Consider the following 17,185-nt stretch of genomic DNA (forward strand, 5'->3'; position numbering starts at 1 on the left):
GCATGGGCGTCGACTCCATCTTAGATTGTTTTTTTTCCGCTGTCGGGTTCGGACGTATTCCTTTTCGCTCCGTGTTTCGGTTCGGAAAGTTAGTCAGAATCTCGGAAGAAAGCGTCGGTATTGCTCCGTTCGGTATCGGGATAGTTAGGTACATTGACACCGATCATCGGAAGACTTTGGGGTAGCTTCGATTCCCCCATCGGGGCCTGGTCGGCCCGACCGCGTGCGACATCGAAGCCGATGGAACGGACCCCGTTTCGTTTCTGCCCAAAATGTCACAGTAAGTATCCTTATACAGATCAGCACTTGGTCTGTAACTTGTGCTTGTCCCCCGAGCACAAGGAGGATACCTGTGAGGCCTGTCGAGCCTTCCGGTCCAGAAAAACACTCCGGGACCAAAGAGCCAGGTGTCTACAAATGGCGTCCACGCCAACAAAACAACGTTTCGACGACGAAGAGGAAACATTCTCGGTTCCGGAATCAGAATCCGGAGACTCCGACGTCGAACAACAGCAACAAACAGTGAGTAAGACGTCGAAAATTAAAACCATCGAGAAGACAAAAGCCCAGGGGACGCCACTGCCAACAGGCCATGGCTCGACCCATAAAACCGGCGACCCGTCGAAGGCACCGAAAAAGGGCACGCCCATAGCGAAGACACCCGACTCCGGTCGAGGGACCGCCATGGAGCAACCTCGGAGCCGAGATAGCGGCTCCGAGAGGCAAAAACAAGATGCCGGCACCGAAAAACATCGGCACCGAGACACACTGCCGAAAGCCACAAAAATTCTGTCGGTGCCGAAGCCGAAAAAAGATTCTCTCTCGGCGCCGAAAAGTTCCACACCTTCATCCTACACAGAGGAACAAGGAATAAGTGGCCAGATGCACAGATTTGGACAAGAGCTCCAAACTGTAGAATCAGACTACACACAAAAGAGACTGTACATCCAGCAAGACACAGGGAAGATATCAACCCTTCCCCCAATAATGAGGAAAAGAAGGATCGGACTTCTCAAGGATGACGCACAACCACAAGCCAAAGTGGTTAAAAAAGTCACGCCTCCGCCCTCTCCACCACAACAGGCATCGCCGGCACAAACACCGCCACAAATGCACTCACCAGCGCAAACTACCATAAGTCAAGATAATCAGGATCAAGACGCTTGGGACCTATATGACACCCCAGTGCCGGACAATGATCCCGATTCATACCCCACAAAGCCGTCACCGCCAGAGGACAGTACCTCATACTCGCAACTGGTGGCTAGGGCTGCAGAATTCCACAATGTCCAACTGCATTCCGATCCTATAGAGGATGATTTTTTATTTAACACCCTCTCGGCTACACATAGCCAATATCAATGTCTCCCAATGCTACCAGGGATGTTACGGCACGCAAAACAAATTTTTGAAGAGCCCGTAAAATCAAGAGCCATCACCCCAACGGTGGATAAGAAATACAAACCACCACCCACAGACCCAGTGTTTATTACTTCGCAGTTACCACCTGACTCCGTAGTAGTAGGGGCAGCTCGCAAAAGAGCAAATTCCCATACATCTGGCGACGCCCCACCTCCGGACAAAGAAAGCAGAAAATTTGATGCGGCAGGAAAAAGAGTAGCATCACAGGCAGCCAACCAGTGGCGCATCGCAAATTCTCAAGCGCTGCTGGCCAGATATGACCGCGCACACTGGGATGAGATGCAACTTCTCGTAGACCATCTTCCCCAGGAATACCAAAAAAGGGCGCAGCAAATAGTTGAAGAGGGACAAACGATCTCAAACAATCAAATCCGCTCTTCACTGGACGCAGCCGATACTGCAGCGAGAACAGTCAACACTGCTGTCACCATAAGGAGACACGCTTGGCTCCGCACTTCAGGCTTCAAACCTGAAATCCAGCAGGCTGTCCTTAATATGCCCTTCAACGAGAAACAACTTTTTGGCCCTGAGGTGGACACAGCCATTGAAAAACTTAAAAAGGACACAGACACGGCCAAAGCCATGGGCGCACTCTACTCCCCGCAGAGCAGAGGCTCTTTTAGAAAAACTCCATTTAGAGGGGGGTTTCGTGGCCAACCCACAGACACCACCAGCCAACAAACAAGAACCACACCATATCAGGGTTCATTCCAAAGGGGAGATTTCAGGGGATATAGAGGGGGTCAATTCCCAAGGAGTAGGGGAAGATTCCAGACTCCAAAAACACCTCCACCTAAACAGTGACTTTCAAGTCACACAACCCCTTCACTCAACACCAGTGGGGGGAAGACTAAGCCAATTCTACCAATCTTGGCAGCAGATTACAACAGACAATTGGGTACTAGCAATAATCCAACATGGCTATTGCATAGAATTCCACAAATTCCCACCAAACATCCCTCCAAAAACACGCAAAATGTCACCACAACATTTAGAACTTTTAGGACTAGAAGTTCAAGCACTACTGCAAAAGGATGCAATAGAGTTAGTACCAGTACAACAAAAAAACACAGGAGTTTACTCCCTGTACTTTCTAATTCCAAAAAAAGACAAAACATTAAGACCAATATTAGATCTCAGGACACTAAATACCTACATCATATCGGACCACTTTCACATGGTCACACTACAAGACATCATTCCACTGCTCAAACAGCAAGATTACATGACCACATTAGACCGAAAAGATGCGTACTTTCATATACCGATACACCCTTCTCACAGAAAGTACCTAAGGTTCGTATTCAAAGGAATACATTACCAATTCAAAGTGTTGCCATTCGGAATAACAACTGCACCAAGAGTGTTCACAAAATGTCTAGCAGTAGTAGCAGCACATATCAGGAGACAACAGATACATGTGTTTCCTTACCTGGACGATTGGCTAATCAAGACCAACACAGAAAAAAAGTGCACAAACGACACCACATATGTCATACAAACCCTTCACAAACTGGGTTTCTCCATCAACTATACAAAATCACACCTCGAACCGTGTCAGACACAACAATATCTAGGAGCAACCATCAACACATCAAAGGGAATTGCCACTCCAAGTCCACAAAGAGTGCAAGCATTCCACAAGGTAATAAGTGCTATGTTTCCGAACCAAAAGATACAAGCAAAATTTGTGCTAAAACTTCTAGGCATGATGTCATCATGCATAGCCATTGTCCCAAACGCAAGACTACACATGCGACCCTTACAACAGTGCCTAGCATCACAATGGTCACAGGCACAGGGTCAACTTCAAGATCTGGTGTTGGTAGACCGCCAAACATACCTCTCGCTTCTATGGTGGAACAGCAACAATTTAAACAAAGGGCGGACATTTCAGGACCCAGTGCCTCAATACGTTATAACAACAGATGCTTCCATGACAGGGTGGGGAGCACACCTCAATCACCACAGCATTCAAGGACAATGGGATGTACACCAAACAAAATTTCATATCAATTACCTAGAACTGTTAGCAGTATTTCTAGCGTTAAAAGCCTTTCAACCCATAATAACACACAAATACATTCTTGTCAAAACAGACAACATGACAACAATGTATTATTTAAACAAACAAGGAGGAACACACTCAACACAATTGTGCCTCCTAACACAAAGAATATGGCAGTGGGAGATTCACAACAACATTCGCCTAATAGCACAATTTATTCCAGGGATCCAAAACCAACTAGCAGACAACCTTTCGCGAGACCACCAACAAGTCCACGAATGGGAAATTCACCCCCAAGTTCTGAACAAGTACTTTCAAATTTGGGGAACACCCCAGATAGATTTGTTTGCAACAAAAGAAAACGCAAAATGCCAAAACTTCGCATCCAGGTACCCACACCGCGAATCACAAGGCAATGCTCTATGGATGAGTTGGTCAGGGATATTTGCATACGCTTTTCCCCCTCTCCCTCTCCTTCCATATCTAGTAAACAAGTTGAGTCAAAACCAACTCAAACTCATACTGATAGCACCCACATGGGCAAGACAACCTTGGTATACAACTCTACTAGACCTTTCACTAGTACCGCATGTCAAACTACCCAACAGACCAGATCTGTTAACACAACACAAACAACAGATCAGGCATCCAAACCCAGCATCATTGAATCTGGCAATTTGGCTCCTGAAATCCTAGAATTCGGACACTTAGACCTCACACAAGAATGCATGGAGGTCATAAAACAAGCTAGAAAAGCTTCCACTAGACACTGCTATGCATCTAAGTGGAAAAGATTTGTTTGCTACTGCCATACCAATCAAATCCAACCATTGCATGCCTCTACAAAGGACATAGTGGGATACTTACTACATTTGCAAAAAGCGAATCTCGCTTTTTCATCTATAAAAATACACCTCGCAGCAATATCTGCTTACCTACAAACTACTCATTCATCGTCTCTATTTAGAATACCAGTTATTAAAGCATTCATGGAAGGGCTAAAAAGAATTATACCACCAAGAACACCACCAGTTCCTTCATGGAACCTTAACATCGTCTTAACAAGACTCATGGGTCCACCTTTCGAACCCATGCATTCCTGTGAAATGCAATATCTAACCTGGAAAGTCGCATTTCTCATTGCAATCACATCCCTCAGAAGAGTAAGTGAAATACAGGCATTTACCATACAAGAACCATTTATTCAAATACACAAAAATAAAATAGTTCTAAGAACAAATCCAAAATTTCTACCAAAAGTAATCTCACCATTCCATTTAAATCAAACAGTAGAATTGCCAGTGTTCTTCCCACAACCAGATTCCGTGGCTGAAAGGACACTACATACATTAGACATCAAAAGAGCACTAATGTACTACATTGACAGAACAAAGCTAATCAGGAAAACAAAACAACTGTTTATAGCTTTTCAAAAACCACACATAGGAAATCCAATCTCTAAACAAGGCATTGCTAGATGGATAGTCAGATGTATTCAAACATGCTATCTTAAAGCCAAAAGAGAACTGCCTATTACACCAAAGGCACACTCAACCAGAAAGAAAGGTGCTACAATGGCCTTTCTAGGAAACATTCCTATGAGCGAAATATGTAAGGCTGCAACCTGGTCTACGCCTCATACATTTACTAAACACTACTGTGTAGACGTACTAAATGCACAACAAGCTACAGTGGGCCAAGCTGTACTAAGAACATTATTCCAAACTACTTCAACTCCTACAGGCTAAACCACCGCTTTTAGGGGAGGTAACTGCTTTATAGTCTATGCGAAACATGTGTATCTGCAGCAACATATGCCATCGAACTGAAAATGTCACTTACCCAGTGTACATCTGTTCGTGGCATTAGTCGCTGCAGATTCACATGTGCCCTCCCGCCTCCCCGGGAAGCCTGTAGCCGTTTAGAAGTAGATCTTAAATCTTAAACATTGTAAATAATTATTATAAACTTTTTATGTACATACGTATTCACTCCATTGCATGGGCACTATTTATAGCAAGCAACTCCATCCTCACCCTCTGCGGGGAAAACAATCTAAGATGGAGTCGACGCCCATGCGCAATGGAGCCGAAGAGGGAGGAGTCCTTCGGTCCCGTGACCAAAAAGACTTCTTCGAAGAAAAACAACTTGTAATACTCCGAGCCCAACACCAGGCAGCGGACTGTGCGAAACATGTGAATCTGCAGCGACTAATGCCACGAACAGATGTACACTGGGTAAGTGACATTTTCAATATTTATCTTTATATCTATATATATATATATATATATATATATATATATATATATATATATATATATATATAGAGAGAGAGAGAGAGTTAAAGGGGAGTGACAGAGGGGGAGAAAGATGGAAAGAGGGGGAAGAGATATATTTACCTTTGCACCTACATCTTTTTTATCTTTTTCTATACTTCCTCTACACTCCTTTTCTCACCTGCCTGCGGGAAAACAATCTAACAAAGTCTATGCCGATTCGCAATATGACCGAGAAGGAGTCACCTGATCCCGTGACCCAAAAATGCTGCTTCGAAGAAAAACGTGCAATACTCCGAGCCTAACACTAGATGGCAGGAGTATGAAGAGCATGTGAATCTACAGCACTACATGCCACAAACAGATGCTTACTTGGTAAGTAACATTTTCCTTAAATGCAATGCACACCTTGATTTGCCTTGTGTTGCGCAAGGGTTTTGTCCTAGAGTACATGCTTCTATGAACTCTGTTTTTATGATCCTGCTTAAGGTTGTTTTTCTTATGAACCCACCACAGTCTGGGAGTGTTTTTCCATGTGTGTGCTTCTCAATCTCTAAATAGATCAGAGGTATCCTTTAGTGCAGAAACACATTAATAAAAATGGACAAAAGTTCATTTGTATTGAAAACACAAACTATTTTCTGGTAGGATGTAACGGATTGAAAACAAAACTGATCTTGCTGATTGAAGTGTTGTGCGATGCAGAGCCTTTAGTACCTGGGAAATTTGTAAGATGAATGGCAAACAATGAAAATTAACAATAGCTGTTTGATGCTGCCTAGGTTGCTTGGCCAGAACTAATGGCAATTCGAAAGGCCTGCATCAGCTTGGAAGAAGATTACAGACCTGGAATAACATACATTGTTGTTCAGAAAAGACATCACACAAGACTCTTTTGTTCTGACAAAGCAGAACGGGTAAGTGGCACGGGTGACCTGTTGGGGTCCTGCACACAATTGTATGGAATGCTGGTATATTTTTGCTGCTGGTCTAACAATGAACCTTGTCAGTACAAGATGAGGGATCAATGACTGTTTTCTTGATGAGAGCAATGATAAACCACTAGGTCTTTGGATTTATATGGTGCGCTGTAATTAACTGTAGCATAAATAGAACTGCTGTCCCTAGAATAAATGTATGCCTAATACTTTGAGTTTTACTTTCTGTGAGGTTACCAAGGATTTCTGTAGGGAAGGCAGTACCCTGCTAAAACTAAGGAACTAATAAAACGTTGACCATAGGATTTGTTCTCAGGTGTTCCAGATCTTAACTCTGATAGGTCCCTGTCCGCCTCTAGGTTCATCACACTCCACCACTGCTAGTCAGTATCCAACAAGGCTAAGCCATGGGCCTATTTTCTCACATTACCATTTACTAAGTAATATCGCTTTAGTTGGCTTTTGCTATAATTTCTACGTTTGATACCCAAATATTGCTTGTTTCCCACAGTCTGACATTTAAAATGCCTCAAGGTCATCCTGCAGTGGGTAGTAATTTGGTCACTGTTTTTCAATTCTTCCAGAACTGAAATAATGTAATATTCAATTGTTCCTATTACGCCCCACCCGACAACCACCAGATCCTCTGCCTCGAATATAGGTTTACATTTCAACCTTATAATTAATAGGGATACTTAGATAACCGGCACAGATTGCAATTACTGTATATATGTAAATTACCTTGTATCTCCTTCTGCAAAGCCAGTATTCTAGTCCCCTTTGTGATCCCTGGAACACAGGACTACTAAGACTATTTCCTGTTGGGTTTCCCCTTGTACTAAAGCAACTAATCCTGGTCTTCAGAGTTCTAAACAACCTCTTTCCTGAACTACCCGTCTGTAATACAGAGTTGGTGTGGGCCAACTTGCAATCTACACTCAACCTTGAAAGTATCTAGTTTCCGTCCTATCAGTTTTTCAATGTGAATGTTTTGTGGATTCTCAAGCTGTGCATCATTCCTCGCCTAGTGGTTTTGTCCAGAATGGTCTTAGGTTTTGCCTGCACAGCACTTGAGCTGTGCTGTAAAATTACTTGTAAATAATTTTAAAAAAAACACTTGGAGCCCAACCCCACCCCCTCCCTCCTCCAAATCACTTATCATTGGTTGGCTCCCATGTCGCACGTTTCCTTGCTTTTCATTGGTCAGAGCCGCCTCCTCACATTGGCTTCCTCCTGGATCTTTGCCATGAGTCCCTGCTGTGGAGTATGGACTAAGTACAACATCCGGTCTTCAGCCAGTGTCCTTTCACTGGCTGCAGGATTCTGTATTACTCTTAATTTTTTTTAAATTGTTGACTTACTTTTGAGTTTGCATGTGTCTGCAGTCCCTGTCCTACTCCCTTGCCCTGCTCAACCCACTCCGCCCGCCTCTTGCTCTTCGTTGTTTTTGATCCACCCTAGTCTTCGACATTTGCTTTTAATCCTCCCCCTCTCTGTTGCTTTTAACCCACTGCTCCGCATTCCGCTCTATTGTTTTCCACCCTTCATCCAACCCTCGGTGCTATTTTCACACATTTCACAGCAGCATGGGCTGCTGTGAAACACAGCTTAAATGTGGGGGCACTAAGACATGGTCAAGGCTGACAGCTTTTTTTTTCTTTTTTTTTGCAGCTGTTGCACTGCAGCATGTTGGGGAAAAAAATGACAGCCAATAGATTTTACATACGTGAAACTTATCCGCTTTGCCAGTGCTTGATTTTTTTTTTTCTCGATAGCACAGTAGAGTGGAAAAACGTTGACATGAGGCTCAAATGGCAGTGCCCCTGCAGAAGTAGCTGAACTTTGGGTACGTCTGGGCATTTAAAATTCCTACGAGACCAGAGGGGGAAAAGCATACTGAGCTCCAAAACTACTGCAGAGTCTCCTAAGGACCAAGAGGTTTTTTGGGGGTGGCGGTGGTTGTTTTAGAGCCACTGCGAACAGGGTATCTTCCAAGACTTCGAAAAAGGTGAACTAGAAAGAACTGAAGTGTTGTTTTGTACCTCTCTAGGACTTCACTGACTGTGTGATCTACAGTGCACTCCTAAAAGGAGCAGCTGACACTTTCTGCGGTGAAACTGGAGGAGCAGACTTAATCATGTTTCTTGCAAACCTGATGCCATCTCAAAAGAATCTTTCGGTCTAGGCTCCCAAGTATACTGGACTAGAGAAATTAAGCTTTCAGGTAACCTGCTTCCTCTGACAGTGACGCAGAGGGTTGAAAAGTACACACTTCTCACAAGACCCTACATCAAGTGATGCAGTCCTGGACTCCTTTGCAACAGGCATAAAGAGGGACAATATTCCTACATAAACTGTCCACATCTTGATCAGGAGAGTAAGACTGGGGAGCTTGTTGGGCAGAAGAGGGAGTGAGGAACTGCCACACAGTGGAGGATAGTAAATTCAAATGACCTCCTAAACTGGTATGGCAGTGGGAAGAGATGGTAGAGCTGATGCAACAGTCATAAACAATACAGGAAAGAGGCTGCAGTGGTCAAACAAGAGATGGCCATAGCCAAGATCTGCTTAAAACCAGCACTGGATGATGAACACAAAGCAAGTGGGCAAATGTTTATGGCCAGCCCTGAGAAAATATGCCTGGCTGCAGGTGTCCTGGTTCAAGCAAACATTTTAGGCATTGGTCATTAATATGCCTTTTACAGGAGACCGCCTCTTTGGCATAGCTGTAAAGGAAGCACCGCAACAAGTTACAAATGACATTGACACTGCCAAGGTGAAAGGCGCACTTGTGTTTTGGGGGTCATTCAGGAGAAGAGCTGCAATTGAATCCCTCAAACATCTTTCACATCACCAATCAGTATGTAGCGTACACCAACTCAACAGAAGATTCCCATAACATCATGCCAGCCCTTTTGAGGCAGAGTATGTTGAATAGGCCTGACCCTAAAGTGGTCGGGTCCCACAACTAAATGACTTGTTGGTAACAGGCCCCCATCAAGCAACACCAATAGTTGAGTGATTCTTTGAAGACTGGAGAGCAGTTTCCTCAGACAAGTAGAACTGAACATCAAAGAATATGGATACAATGTTTGAGAAGATGACTAAAATTTGAGAAGTCTCAGAAAGTAGATGGCCTACTTGCGACAAGAAGTGCAGAAGCTGTTAGAGAAGCCAGCAATGTAGAAAGTGTCAAACGGGCAGCAAAGGGGTATATTCAATTTATTTTCTGGTACCAGATGTGGATCATGCTACTCTGGATTTAAAATTTTAGAACTTCATCAGAATGCAAAAATTGAAAATGTCCACACTGCAAGAAGTTATCCCACTCCTGAAGAAGAGACTACATGGTGATCATAGATTTAAAGGATTCCTGCATGTGTCAATGAATAACGGGGACAGAAATTCCTCAGATTAGTTTTTGTCAAGGTACATTGTTTCAAATTACTGCTTGTGACTAGAATTTCTATACCAGATATTTCGCTACCGATGGTAAGTAACTTGTACATCTGATAGACTTCTAGTTGCAGATTCCTTTCCTTAGAATACCCAGGCAATGCCATCCTCTGAGGTTGGCTGCGAACCAAGATCATACTGTTAAGTCCTGCAGGACCGAACGACAAAAGTAGGCGTCCTGACTGGCCTGACCGTCCAGGCACTAATGTTTAGCAAACGTGTGCAGGGATGCCCACGTAGCTGCCTGGCAGATATCGAGGACAGGAACTCCGCATGCTAATGCAGTGGAAGAAGCAGTTGCTCTGGTGGAATAAGTGCGCAAGCCCTCAGGGTTTTTTTTTTTTTGGGCCAAAGCACAGCACATCTTTATGCAAAGAGATGAGATGTTTTGGCACAGATTTCCCTTTCTTCGCACCCACATACCTGACAGTTGATCATCCATCCTGGAAATCTTTAGTGTGATTTAGATAACACATCAACACTCTTTCTGGGTCCAGACAGTGGAGTCTCTCCTCATGGGAAGGATGTGGGGGTGCATAAAAAGTAGGCAAGGTGATGGACTGGCCTACATGAAAAGGCGTAACCTACAAAAAGAAGGAAGCCTACGTGCGCAACACCACTCTGTCAGGATGCACAGACAAGAATGGAGGCTTTGAAAAAAGAGCTTGAAGCTCACTCACTCTGCGAGCGGAAGTGATGGCAACAAGAAAGACAGTTTTGAAAGTGAGGAGCCATAAAGGCCAATTGTGCATCGGCTCAAAGGGAGTACACATCAAGTAAGTAAGGGCAAGATTGAGGTCCTACTGAGGCATTATAAATGGAGTGGGAGGAAATAAATGGGTGAGATCTTTAAGGAAGTGATAGACAATAGGAGATTTAAAGAGTGAGAGCTGATCAGGGAGCCTTAAAGGCCGAAATACCTGATAAATACCCTTTAAGGGCATCCAAAGCAGAGCCTTGCTGGGCCAAAGAAAGAATGAACTAAAGAAACTCAGTGGGTCACTGATGGGATCAACCGATTTATTGGTACAACATGCCACATTTATGCCAACGACCGGCATATACCGTTTTGGTGGAGGGACGTTTGGCTGCCAATATAACATTGCAGACTTCGGGTGGAAGATCAAAACTTGTCAACTGCTGCCGCTCAATCTCAAAGCATGAAGGCGGAGATTGGACAGGTTCGTTGGTGAACCGTCCCCTGTTGCTGCAACAGAAGATCCACCAGAAGGGGCAATCTGAGTGGAGGATCGGTGGCCATGCTCAATTACTCTGGGTACCATACTCTCCATGCCTAGTCCGGAGCCACCAAGATAACTTTGGCCCAGTTGTTCCTGATCTTCTTGAGAACTCTGGGCAGAAGTGGTAAAGTCATAAGAGGCCAGAGTTCCACTCGAGACGAAAAACGTGAGTGAGTGGCGCCTTGGAAACACCACGCGCAAAACAGCTGACATTGCGTGTTCTCTGTTGAGCGGAACAGATCTAACCAAGGCTCTCCCCACTGCTGAAAGACACCTTGTGCCACCTCTGGACGGAGATGCCATTAGTGATTGGCTCTGCATCGACGGCTGAGTTCGTCCGATCTGGCGGAGCCTGCCAGATGTTGAACCAACAGGGTAATGCCCTGATGTTCCAGCCATGTCCAGTGCCTCCTGAAAAAAGGGTCCAGGACCCTACTCTGCCCTGTTTGTTGCAGTACCACATGGCAATAGTGTTGTCTGTGAACACTTGCACTACTTTCCCATTGAGAGAGGGAAGAAATGCTTTCAACACAAGCCTGATCGCCTGGGGCTCCAGAAGATTAATATGGAGCCCAGACTCTGCCAGAGGCCTCTAATCTCTGCCTCTCCCATGTGGCTGCCCCGACCCAGAATTGACTCATCTGTCACTTGATAGATCTGGCTGGGGAAGGGAGATCTGCCGTGGACCCAATGTGGATTCGAAATCCATCACTGCAGATCTTTCGCAGTCCTCGCTGAGATCAGGACCATGTTGGAGAGATTTCCCTGATACTGAGCCCACTGGAACTTCAAGACCTACTGCAGAGCCCGCATATGTCATTTGGCAGGTCACTAGGAGGATGCAGAAGGCTGTGAGGCCCAGCAGCCTCAGAGTCCGTCTCACTGAAACCCAAGACAGAGGCTGAAAGATCGGAATCATAGCCTGAATATCTGTGTCCAGAACAGCACAGATGAACAGGAGCATCTGAGAGGGTGTCAGGTTTAACTTTGGCACGTTGATAGTGAATCCCAGCATGTGCAGGAGGCTCGCTGTAGTCTGAAGGTGGGAGACGACTTTCTGGGGCAAGTCCACCTTCAACAGCCAGTCAAGGGCGGCGTGCAATAGTCCTGTTCACAGGAGCCCCGTTGTTGGGTTTGGACCAAGTACCCAAGAGGACATCGGTGAGGGCTTCATTGAATGGCAAAAGGGGCTTGGATGTGGAAGCCCCTGGCTGAAGCACCTCAGTCAGGAGATTTGACCTGACCTGTACAGTAGGCAGCTCAAGGCCAAGGACCTCAGCCGCCCTACTGACCACCATAGCATATGTCGCTCCCTCCGCTGTAGCCACGTTAGAGGACACAGCATGCCAGCATCTGGAGAAGTGTCCAGTCCACTGGCCTCGCCCAATTCCTGTATCCAGTCCAAAGATGGGTCATCCTGGTATTCATAAGGGACCAGGGACCCCTCCCATCCTTTCCCGAATTCATACCCAAAAGGAAAATGGTCCAAATCTGACCTGGGGTGAGTAGGCCGCATTGAAGCCAGACTGCATCAGCCGACGCCGTTCTGACTCCAAGTTGCCTGGGATGAGGATCGGGTCGATGGTGGGCATCACTGACGTTGGGGGCGTCGACAACCGAACCAGCGCCGGGAAGGGTCTCAATGGTACAGTTGGTGCGGATCTGGACGGGACCTCGGTGGCTGGAGCTGCCAGCACGGAATCCGAAGGTCACCTGACCGAACACCTTCGACCTGAAGGCGCCATACCGGGGTCGGTCTGCCCAAAAATGAGGAGCATGGCCTCAAAACTCCTTCAATTAGGCAGGGGTCGCTCGGGCTTGTGGAAATTCAGGGAAGTGCAGAGCGGACCCTGAGCAGGCTCTGAAGACGGAGGCCTCGAGCGTCGACGCTCCTGCATCGGCTGAGCAACCGGGTAAGTCGAAGGGTGATGGGACCGCTTGGACGACTTCTTATCTGTGCCCAAAGACTTGGAGGAAGAAGACTGGTGGTGGTTCCGCGAGTGGTCTCGAGACCTTCAACTCAAACGAGACTGGGACCTACGCGGAGTCGAGCGTGGGGCCACCATGAGCTTAAGGGACCGCTCCCTCAAGGCCTTCGGGTTCAGATTCATACGACTCAAATGCTTTCATAAGATATATTACCATCCAACTAGATATGGGCAGATTAGGAGAGCATCTTCACAATATTGTCCACAATATACTACTGCACAAGGTACTTTCCTGCATGTAATCTAGACATGCCTCAAAATTGTTACATACTGGCAAGACATCCAACAAACATAAATGGTGGCAGTGGGCCACCTGGTAGCCTTAGACTGTGAAGTGTGTTTTCCAATAATTATGGATTGTTGGTGGTGGGGTGGTTGGTGCTAAGCCCCTTTGGTAATTAGGTTCTTGCTGGATCAGTGAGGTATTGCCAGTAAATTAAGTACTGATCCCTCACTAGTGGCTGACTTGTGAAAGGGGATGAACAGATGCTCCTTCGCAGAAAAAATGGCCTACAAAGGGTGTGGATGTCTGAAGAAATATTCCAGAATTTGGGTTGATTGGTGCAGATTGAGCGACCTTGTGCGATAATGCCTACTATTGCTCTTGATCCATCCAATAGCCCATCATAAGGGTCTAGCAACAAGTTTCCCGACTCTTATCTCCTGCACTTTTTGTGTGCCATTGACTGTATTGTAATGTTCGATGGCATCTGTCGCTGTAGATACGCATGTTTTGCAATAGCTCGCCATCTGGTGTTGGGCCGGAGTGTTACAAGTTGTTTTTCTTCGAAGAAGTCTTTCGAGTCACGGGACCGAGTGACTCCTCCTTTTGTCTCCATTGCGCATGGGCGTCGACTCCATCTTCGATTGTTTTTTTTTTCCGCCATCGGGTTCGGACGTGTTCCTGTCGCTCCGAGTTTCGGAACGGAAAGATAGCTAATTTCGGAAGATTTTCGTCGGTATTGTTGCGTTCGGGATCGGCGTAGTTAGATTCAACACCGCGTCGAAGGATCGAAGAGCTCCGGTGCCCTTCGGGGGTAGTTTTTTCGATCCCCCGTCGGGGCCTGGTCAGCCCGACCGCGTGCTGAAGAATGCCGATGGAACGGACCCCGTTCCGTTTCTGCCCCAAATGCCACAATAAATACCCCTATACAGACCAACACTTGGTCTGTAACCTGTGCCTGTCACCTGAGCACAGTGAAGACACCTGCGAGGCCTGTCGTGCGTTCCGGTCCTGAAAAACACTCCGAGACCGTCGAGCCAGAAGACTTCAGATGGCGTCCGCGCCGACAGCCCACCGAGAGTTCGAGGAACAAGAAGAGGAAGGTACCTTCTCGATCCAAGACTCAGACTCCGAAGGATTCGACGATACACAAACCGTGAGTAAGACGTCGAAAAGCACACAGAGGAAGATTTACAAGGCCCAGGGGACGCCACTGCCACCAGGCCATGGCTCCACCCATAAATTCGGTGACCGACCGTCGGCACCGAAAAAGGCCCAAACAGTGCCGAGATCGTCCGACTCCGGTCGAGACACCGGCACGCAGCCTTCTCGGGACCGAGAAAGTGCTGGAGACACGACTCGACGCCGAGACAGCGGCCCCGAAGAAGATCGGCGCCGACAGGTTTCGGCCCCGAAAATGAAAAAAGTCACCTCGGAGCCGAAAAAGGACGCAGACAGGGTTTCGGTCCCGAAACAAACTGCAACCGACCCAGCTTCAGGCTCTTATACAGAAGAGCACTCGCTAACCTCCCAAATGCAAAAGCATAGGTTTGAGGAAGAGCTACAATCAACTGATGTGGACCATACGCAAAAGCGTATTTTCATACAGCAGGGGACAGGAAAAATAAGCACCCTTCCCCCTATTAGAAGAAAGAGAAGGTTGGAGTTCCAAACTGAACAGACACCACAACCAAAAGTGGTGAAGAGTTACCCCACCACCCTCTCCTCCGCCCGTGATTAACGTCTCACCAGCACAAACTCCATCACACTCCCCAGCTCACACCACCATAAGCCAGGGTGACCAAGATCAAGACGCATGGGACCTATACGACGCCCCAGTGTCAGATAACAGTCCGGAGGCATACCCTACGAAGCCATCTCCACCAGAGGACAGCACCGCGTATTCTCAAGTGGTGGCTAGAGCAGCACAATTTCACAACGTAAGCCTCCACTCAGAACAGGTCGAGGATGATTTTTTATTCAACACACTCTCCTCCACCCACAGCTCATACCAAAGCCTGCCTATGCTCCCTGGTATGCTCCGGCACGCAAAAGAAATCTTTAAGGAGCCGGTCAAAAGTAGGGCAATCACACCAAGGGTGGAAAAAAAGTATAAGGCGCCTCCTACAGACCCGGTTTTCATCACTACACAGCTGCCACCAGACTCTGTCGTTGTAGGAGCAGCTAGGAAAAGGGCCAACTCCCACACATGTGGAGATGCACCACCCCCAGATAAAGAAAGCCGCAAGTTCGATGCAGCTGGTAAGAGAGTCGCAGCACAAGCTGCAAACCAGTGGCGCATCGCGAACTCCCAGGCACTACTTGCGCGCTATGACAGAGCCCACTGGGACGAGATGCAACATCTCATTGAACATCTGCCCAAGGACTTACAAAATAGGGCAAAACAAGTGGTTGAGGAGGGACAGACCATTTCCAACAACCAGATCCGCTCCTCCATGGACGCTGCAGATACAGCTGCATGGACAATTAATACATCTGTAACTATCAGAAGGCATGCATGGCTCCGAACGTCTGGATTTAAACCAGAGATTCAACAAGCAGTTCTCAATATGCCTTTTAACGAAAAAGAACTGTTCGGTCCAGAAGTGGACACAGCGATTGAGAAACTCAAAAAAGATACGGACACTGCCAAAGCCATGGGCGCACTCTACTCCCCGCAGAGCAGAGGGAATTACAGCACATTCCGTAAAACACCCTTTAGAGGGGGGTTTCGGGGTCAGAGCACACAAGCCAGCACCTCACAAGCAACACCGTCCAGTTACCAGGGACAGTATAGAGGAGGTTTTCGGGGACAATATAGAGGAGGGCAATTCCCTAGGAATAGAGTAAGATTTCAGAGCCCCAAAACCCCTACTACTAAACAGTGACTCACATGTCACTCACCCCCTCCACACAACACCAGTGGGGGGAAGAATAAGTCATTATTACAAAGCATGGGAGGAAATCACTACAGACACTTGGGTTCTAGCAATTATCCAACATGGTTATTGCATAGAATTTCTACAATTCCCTCCAAACATACCACCAAAAGCACAAAATTTGACAACACATCATTCCAATCTCCTGGAGATAGAAGTGCAGGCACTATTGCAAAAGAATGCAATCGAATTAGTGCCAAACACACAAATAAACACAGGAGTTTACTCACTGTACTTTCTGATACCAAAGAAGGACAAAACGCTGAGACCAATCCTAGACCTCAGAGTAGTGAACACTTTCATCAAATCAGACCACTTTCACATGGTCACACTACAAGAAGTATTGCCATTGCTAAAACTACACGACTACACGACTACATGGCAACTTTAGACCTCAAGGATGCTTATTTCCATATACCAATACACCCATCGCACAGGAAATACCTAAGGTTTGTATTCAAGGGAATACATTACCAATTCAAGGTACTGCCTTTCGGATTAACAACCGCACCAAGAGTCTTTACCAAATGTCTAGCTGTAGTCGCTGCACACATAAGAAGGCAGCAAATACATGTGTTCCCATATCTAGACGACTGGCTAATCAAGGCCCATTCGTTAATAGAGTGCTCAAATCACACAAATCATATCATACAAACCCTCTTCAAACTAGGGTTCACCGTCAACTTCACAAAAT

The 17,185-nt window shown here is 46.3% G+C and overlaps 1 protein-coding gene across 6 annotated transcripts in view; it reads left to right on the plus strand.

Annotated features, from left to right (window-relative positions):
- AGO4 (argonaute RISC component 4) overlaps positions 1-17,185 on the plus strand; it is a 421,284-nt gene that overhangs the window by 352,443 nt on the left and 51,656 nt on the right. For all 6 annotated transcript variants that reach the window (XM_069223826.1, XM_069223825.1, XM_069223829.1 and 3 more), the window contains one exon: positions 6,489-6,623. In XM_069223826.1, coding sequence (XP_069079927.1) covers positions 6,489-6,623 — 135 coding nt within the window. The remainder of the gene's footprint in view (positions 1-6,488; positions 6,624-17,185) is intronic.

This window comes from Pleurodeles waltl, chromosome 3_1, assembly GCF_031143425.1.
Source record: "Pleurodeles waltl isolate 20211129_DDA chromosome 3_1, aPleWal1.hap1.20221129, whole genome shotgun sequence".
NCBI lineage: Eukaryota > Metazoa > Chordata > Amphibia > Caudata > Salamandridae > Pleurodeles > Pleurodeles waltl.